The 8,121-nt window shown below is 43.8% G+C and overlaps 1 protein-coding gene across 14 annotated transcripts in view; it reads right to left on the reverse strand.

The window, feature by feature from the left end:
• Window positions 1–1,089: 1,089 nt before the first annotated feature.
• The window catches only part of CD84 (CD84 molecule), a 45,228-nt gene continuing 38,196 nt past the window's right edge, over window positions 1,090–8,121 (reverse strand). For 5 of the 14 annotated variants that reach the window (XM_060415239.1, XM_012184477.4, XM_004003717.5 and 2 more), the window contains 2 exons: window positions 7,685–7,747; window positions 1,090–6,025 (listed from right to left, as the gene is read on the reverse strand). In XM_060415239.1, the coding sequence (XP_060271222.1) occupies window positions 5,960–6,025; window positions 7,685–7,747 (129 nt within the window). In that variant the 3' untranslated portion in view covers window positions 1,090–5,959. The remainder of the gene's footprint in view (window positions 6,026–7,684; window positions 7,748–8,121) is intronic. The other 9 variants (XM_060415229.1, XM_060415217.1, XM_060415210.1 and 6 more) reach the window with 4 other exon arrangements.

Below are 8,121 nucleotides of genomic sequence, written 5' to 3' on the forward strand. Positions count from 1 at the left end.
AAAAAAAAAAAAACCAAAAACAAACAAAAAAAACCTGGCACATCTTGGTCTGATACAAGTATCTGATACGGATACCTTACATAAACACATATATATGGAATCTAGAAAAGTGGTACTGATGAACCTAGCAGAGAACGGACTTGTGGGCATAGTGGGGGAAGGTAAGGATGGGACGGATTGAGAAAGTAGCATTGACGTATATACACTATCATATGTAAAAGAGGTAATTAGTGGGAAGTTGCTGTATAACACAGGGATCCCAGTTGGAGCTCCATGATGACCTGGAGGAGTGTGATAGGTAAAGGGGAGGGAGGCTTAAAAGGGAAAGGATGTATATAATTATGACTGACTCATGTTGCTGCGTGGGAGAAACCAAAACAACATTGTAAAGCAATTTTCTACCAGTTAAAATGTAAAGATTCTGTTCCACTGAAAGAATACTTTGATTTTATAGACCTGTTGGTCATAATATAGCTTATGTGGAAAGATGTGAAGGGGAAAATAAGATCACATTCATATTACAGAAGGATAATCTGAGAACTGATTGGGAATGGGTTGAGTAGCTTATGCCTTCATAAATCAGAAGATTCATAGGAAAGAACCAAACACGGTGTTCATGAGTCCCAAAAGTCACTTGAATAATTTCTGTGCACCTAGGTTTGTTCTCCTGGGAAGACCTAAGTGCTGGGGTCCAGCCTCGGTGGATCCAGGGAATTCGAAGTGGGGACGGTGTCAGCGAAGAGAGATTAATTAGAAATTTAAAGAGAGATTAGAAGAGAATAATGTAGTGAAAAAATAGAGGAGAAAAGAGACTGATATTCCTTGGTTTACATGGAAAGCTAATAAAGTCTCAAGACAAGAAACTTGCACCGTCTACATTAGGCCACAGACACCCTCTTGAATAGCGGAGGGTGCCCCGCCTTGGGCTCCCTCTCGCGTGGGTCTTAGAAGCCCGGGCAAATAAGTAGACACAGAGAGCCTCTGCGTTCCAAGGGATCAGCCTGAAAAAGAGAGGGAGGGAGAGGGAGAGAGAGAGAGAGAGAGAGAGAGAGAGAGAGAGAGAGTCAGTCGACACGGGGGAGGCCAAGCTTGTGCAAAAACCCCATAACTTTATTTTCAAAAGGTGCTTATATACCCTAAGTTTTACATAATGGAGGATACAGAGTCATGCAGGGGCAGCAGTCCTGACCCTTATCGATACCAGGCTTTCTTTCTGCATATCTTTCCATATACAAAAGGTCTCAGGTGATTTACATTATCTTCTGGCCAAGAGGCCTGTTAACACTTTATGGCTCTCTTCCTTAATGAATGTTAATCTCATTTTCCCTGAAGTGTTTTTCTTTAATCTGCATCACCATCAAAGCACTAAATAAAGTTACATTCCTGTAGAACAAAGGTGCAATGGGTTATAACAAAGAAGGTACTTAACTCAAAGATCTACATTGCTACTTGTTTTTTCTATATACTAACTATATCAACAAATAAAAGATATGCAAACTTGGCAGCAAGTATTGGCTCAACAATGAAACCCTTAATCAGTCCTATTCTAATGATTTCGACTCCTCAGAAGCCCCTACATTCCTAGGATGTTTTAAGCTTCCTGTGCCTCTCACGTTGGGGAGGCTGTGAGCAATCACATGCGCAGTTGTAAAAGGTCCGGCCAGACCTGTCAGGCAAATTAGAAAGCTACCAGAGGGGTTTGAGCTGAGACACTCCTTTTATATGCAGGAGACTGTTAGCTGGAGCTCTAAGCTAACTTTTTCCAGAAAAAGGTGGTGGGGAATAGCCCCCTGTTAATGTCAGAGGAATTGGTGAAAGGCATAATATAGTAAAGCAGACAGATTTTGGTTCTGGGGGTAGATGCTTGAGAAAATCCGGGGCAGGGGGGCGGGCTGAGGCCTGATCCTGCCTTTGCATTTTGTCAGGCCCCCTTCCTCATGATCTTTGCCATGCGCGGGATTCCCCATGCTGGCTCCTGGCACCTAAGGAACTCTTATTTCTAGTTCTTTCATTTCTTCCTTCCTCCCTTCATCTTTCTTTCTTCCTTTCTTTCCCCTTCATTCCTTCTTTCCTTTCTCCCTCAACCCTTACTTTCTACTGGGGATTTAGAATACTAAGAACATGGCTGAGTAAGCACACCAGGGAGAGGCAGGGGCAGCAGTTACAGAATGAATATGTTCATGAGTGATCTGTCAACTCACATAAAGACGTACTTTTATTTTAGGAAAAATATCTTATTCAGTGTGACTTTGGAACTTCTCCAGCCTTTAGGACTACGTCTCATTTCTTCTTCCATACCCTTCCCTAGGGTGACTGCCTTACACCTGGTTCATTGTTTTACTTGATGTCTTAGAAGATCTGTCTAACTCTGAAAATCTTTTCCCTCCAAATGCCCCTGTACTGGGAATAGCCTCTGATGTTTTCATGCTGATATTTAGTGCTTGCTGTGATTTGATTTCACTATGCTTACTGGTTTCTATCCATCAGTACTTCCAATATATACACTTTTTTCAAGCTAGCTGATCACTTTAAATTCTATTCAACAGCATTTATAGCTCATTAAGTAAGGTACAAGGCACCATGTTGGCAGATGATAGATGCAGAGATGAATAAAGCTAATATGTCTCATGATCACCTCTTCATCATCATGAAGTCGTGGGCCTTGCCTTTAAGTAATGAACAATACATAAAGAAACAAACAATTATCTATATTGTAAGGTAGAATGAAATGAAATGAGTTTTAGTGACAGAAAGACCATAGGGGTGGGGAAAGGAGTGCAAAAGGAACCATAGTTAATTTGACTAGGGAAAGCTTCATAGATAAGGTGATATTTGAGCTGGGTATTGAAGGATGTATAAATGAATAAGGGATGGGGCCATACATTCCAGCTGAGCACTATGCCACACATAGGCAAGGGACTGCAATCATACATGGTGTATCTGGGGAGGTACCCAAAATACATGACACAGATCCTGTTGTTTTCTTTCTCTATGCCTTCCTCACTTGGATGCCTTCTGCCTTCTTCATTCTCTGTCAAATCCCATCCATACCTTGAGGTCCAACTTCAGCTTCATTTCCTCTATGAGGTCTCTTCTGACTGTGTTAGGTGACGCCACCCCCTGTAGCATGTAGTTCAGGATTTAACTGTAGTGTTTCTGCTGTAGTTAGACCAAGTCAGACATCATGTTCATCTTACACTTTGGAGATCTTGAAGCCCCCAATACAGTGATGATGACAGTCAGGGCTAGATGATTCTATGGGCCCATTAATGGGGACTAACACCTTCATTCTGCCTAAAAGCAGTTCCTTTCTGCTATTGAGACTGGGATTGTTCATGGTGGTTTAGGATCTGGCTGGTTATTCTTGTTAATACATGAGGGAAACAATTTTTCAAATGCTTACCTGAAAGTTCCACTTAGGGGAAGAGGGAGGGTCACTAACCATAGCTTGAACTCCACCACTCTCTGGGCTAAGCCTTAGTAACTGGGATGGACACAGTTTCATAATGTATATCATCATCTCCCAAGTTCCCTCTGGAGAATGACTGCTTCCTTCAATGTCTTTTGTTTTGATGTCTGGGTTTCCCTAAAATGCCAGAAATATAGCTGAGTAGTTAGAAGAAGAACTAAAGAACCTCTTGATGAAAGTGAAAGAGAAGAGTGAAAAAGTTGACTTAAAGCTCAACATTCAGAAAACTAAGATCATGGCATCTGGTCCCATTGCTGCTGCTGCTGCTGCTAAGTCGTTTCAGTCGTGTCCAACTCTGTGCGACCCCATAGACGGCAGCCCACCAGGCTCCCCTGTCCCTGGGATTCTCCAGGCAAGAATACTGGAATGGGTTGCCATTTCCTTCTCCAATGCATGAAAGTGAAAAGTGAAAGTGAATTCGCTCAGTCGTGTCTGACTCTTAGCGACCCCATGGACTGCAGCCTACCAGGCTCCTCCATCCATGGGATTTTCCAAGCAAGAGTACCAGAGTGGGGTGCCATTGCCGTCTCTCATTACTTCATGGCAAATAGATGGGGAAACAGTGAAAACAGTGGCTGACTATTTTTCTAGGATCCAAAATCACTGCAGATGGTGATTGCAGCCATGAAATTAAAAGATACTTACTCCTTGGAAGGAAAGTTATGACCAACCTAGACAGCATATTAAAAAGCAGAGACATTACTTTACCAACAAAGGTCCGTCTAGTCAAGGCTATGGTTTTTTCAGTAGTTACGTATGGATGTGAGAGTTGGACTGTGAAGTAGGCTGAGTGCCAAAGACTTGATGCTTTTGAACTGTGGTGTTGGAGAAGACTCTTGAGAGTCCCTTGGACTGCAAGGAGATCCAACCAGTCCATTCTAAAAGAGATTAGCCCTGAGTGTTCTTTGGAAGGAATGATGCTAAAGCTGAAACTCCAGTACTTTGGCCACCTCATGCGAAGAGTTGACTCATTGGAAAAGACTCTGATGCTGGGAGGAATTGGGGGCAGGAGGAGAAGGGGATGACAGAGGATGAGATAGTTGGATGGCATCACCAACTCAGTGGAGATGCATTTGAGTAAACTCTGGAAGTTAGTGATGGACAGGGAGGCCTGGCGCATTGTGGTCCATGGGATTGCGAAGAGTTGGACACGACTGAGTGACTGAACTGAACTGAATTCCTTTTGGAGAATGGCTTTATTGGAGATGCCTTCTTTTTCATGATGAGGCAGTTTGGAGTGTATCTTAGTTTGGTTTTGTAGAGAAACAGAACTATAGGAAATAGCTATAAAGGAATTGACTCATGTGGTTACAGAGATTGAGAAATTCTAAGATCTGTAAGCAAGCTGAAGAGGTCTGAGTTGAAAGGCCTGAGAACCAGGAAAGCTGATGGTGGAAGTTCCAGTCCAAATGCAAGGCAGAAGGCTAATGTCTCAGATCAAAGACAGTCAGGCAGTGAGAGAGAATAGATTCTCCCTTACTCTGCCTTTTTTTATATTCAGATTTTCAATTGATTTGATGATGCCCCCCACGTGGAGGGGAGGATTAATCTGCTTTACAAGGTGTATCAATTCAAATGCTTATCTCATCCTTCACACTCACGTCCTGAATAATGCTTAACCAAATATCTGGGCAACCCATGTCCCAGTTAAGTTGACACACAAAATGAACCATTACAGAGGGATACAGAAGGAAAACTTAGCCATAAAAAAAATATGTGGTTCCTGAAGTGGAGTCTAAAGAAAAATGCCCCAGAAGTCTAGTCCTTACAGAAAGAACATGTTCCAACACTCCATTGGAAGAGTGTGTCTGCACAGCTGAGACCCACGGCTCTGACATCTTTCCATGCCACACAGTGATATAGGGTTGGGCTGGTCCAGCCAGGTATACCCTGAACAAATGTTTGCAGGCAAAGGGACAAACAGAGCCTGAAATGCAGTCCACACTCTATATATCAAGTCATGCACTTGAATGAGAGGCTTATCTGCCCAAGGTGTAGGGGTCTGGGTGAGGCCATGCACCAGGGCTTCTCCCATATATTGAGTGTGAACAGAGGCTCTTAAGTGGTGTGTCATGGCAGGTTACAGGTGTGTAAATATTGATCCTCCACATATGAGGTTGCTGGGAAGAGTCATCTCCTCCAGTCATATACAGCCTCCAGCCATGAGCAATCTTGATTGTTTATTCCATTTTATCATAAAAATTATTTTCTCCATGTGTTGCAGTGTGAAGAAGGATGAGAAGCACTGTGCCAAGGGATCTGCCTTGCTATTTGTTAGGAAGTGAGGCATCTTAGAAAGGGCATGATGCATTTGTCTATTTCAGTACAAGTTATGCCCAGCAACAGAGTGTCTCCTTCTTTGCTTACATTTGGAATCTGGTGATCTGTAATCTCTGGGTAAGATCTGGGCAGAGCAAGTCTAGGTCTGGATCATCTGCCAGTATGTGTGGTTGCAGCTCAGTTTCTGTGGGGAGAATTCCATCTGGAAACCTAGATCACAATTTCATAGCATGAAGTCCCAAGCGGTTTGCTGTTCTGAATGCTGGTTTTCTCCATCTGTACAAAAGGGAGAAGAGGGAAATGCTGACTTAAAGGCACTGCTTGGGATTTCCAGTCCCACAGGGAGCCTTTAGAAAGACATCTTAGATTTCCCTGGTTCTGGGGTACTCTGTGGGTAGCAGGATCTTGCCCTTTGCTGAGTCCCTCACCTCTGTTCCAGTCACTCCATTTGGAAGCGCTCTTAACTCAGAAAAAACCGCAGGTGGGGATGTGGGTATCTCCATTGATTTTGATTATAAGCTTGAAGCGACATTCAGGCTCATGTGACCTGCCTTCCTTGTTCCTAGTTAAGTCTTCATTTCTCCTTTACCCCAATAACTTCACCTTGGCTTATATGTAGTGGTGAGTCACTTTCACTAATTCTAAGTATTTACTTAGAATACTGCAGACAACTCTTCAACTGGCTCAGGGAGTCCTAGGTTTTAAATTACGTACTAACCAAACTAGTAATTGCCAACCAACTTGGGTAGAGAGTTTACTATGAGATGTCTCAATCCAGGAGTCCCTGATTAATCCCTCAAATCTACTACTTTCCAGTGTATTTTCTTCTGTTTCCTCCTACTCTCCTTCTAATCCTGGTGCAGACATGCTGGCGCCCTGCTTTTCACTTGCTTCTCTTTCCCCTCCCACCCCACCCCCCTCTCCCTGCCCTTTCCTCACTCATTTTCTTCCTTTTCTTCTTTCTCCTTCCATCTTTGGTCCTTGAGGAAGTCAAAGTCCTTCTGTCTTATTCTCCAGGGCACTTGGTTTATCTTGACATTCAAACTGACCTGTACATTGAGTTCCCTTATGACCTTCCGACTTGTCTAGCTTACAGATGACTCATAGAATCAACTTTTAATTCTTATTCATGAATTCATTTGCATTCCATTTTGACATCCCAATATTTCATCCCACTCGTTGCTTGTTATCATTATCATCCCTTTCTCCCCAGGAATCTGGGTTCAAATTTATCTTTCATGGTTAGCTTCCTGCCTATTAGCTCAGCTATTCGACAGAAACACTTCCAAAATGTTTGATTCACCCAGAGACCCCAAAGCTGTCCTAATTGTGGTGGAAACAAAGACTTTCAGATAATAACAACACCGAAGCAGGTTCCCCAAGCTGAAAGTCCTGTCAAAGGCCAGGACCTGCCTTCCCTCTTTGCTTATTTGAGAGAAGGATGCTGGGGCACAGGGAACATGAGTATCACTAGAGCACTACAAATGCTTGCACAGGTGGCACAGTGTGAAGGTCTGCTGAGGGAACCAGTGGGAACTGGGATCCAACCTGTGTTCTACCTGCCTATCTGTGCATCTGGTGTGGCCCTGTGTCTGCCTGGGGCATGGCAGACCTGCCTTCCAATTTATACACTGTGAGCTAGCAATGGCCCTGGATGTTATTAGAGGCTGAAGTTTCCCCACTGCAGTTCAGAGACCTAGGTGCTCCTTCATAGAAAAGCTGGGAACAGCAATCAAGGAAGCCAGCTTGTAAATGGCCTTGGACCTGGGAAGCAGAGCTGTGTGCATGTGTGGAAGGAGATCAAGGCTCTCAGCAATTAATCTTGAGAAGCACAGGGTCCCAAGGGAACCAGTTTACTCCTGTTTGGTTAGATAAGATGCCAAAGAAAAGTTGGAACAGACAGGACAACAGTGATAAAAATCAGAAAGACTTTACCTTATCAGAGTACTGCATCATGGAGTAAATTGTGTTCACTGGCTCCTCCTTGGTGGGGAGCACCTGTAAAACACCCATCTTGCCCTCAGTGAGGGAGCCCAGGCAAATCTCTTACTTCTGCCTCTGTCCATCAGCCCTCCCTGCTCTCACTTTCACTAAGTGGTTTCCTCTCCCAGCTTCACCTTTGGTTCCATCCAGGTGGAGAGCATCCGGGTCAAGTTGGGGTGGGTATAGGTAGCAATTGGACAAGAACCTCAGAAGCCAAGAAGAACAGTCTGGTTGTTCAGACTGAGTCTTGCTTAATCAGAATTTTAGCTTTTCATAGGCTCTATGAACCCAGCTGAACTATTGGTCCAAGTACAGGGCTGGATTGACCAGGCAGACCTCAATTTCCCTTTCTCTCCTTGGAGACTTCAGAAGAGCAGGCTGGTAGAAGC

Source organism: Ovis aries, chromosome 1 (genome assembly GCF_016772045.2).
Source record: "Ovis aries strain OAR_USU_Benz2616 breed Rambouillet chromosome 1, ARS-UI_Ramb_v3.0, whole genome shotgun sequence".
In the NCBI taxonomy this organism is placed as follows: domain Eukaryota; kingdom Metazoa; phylum Chordata; class Mammalia; order Artiodactyla; family Bovidae; genus Ovis; species Ovis aries.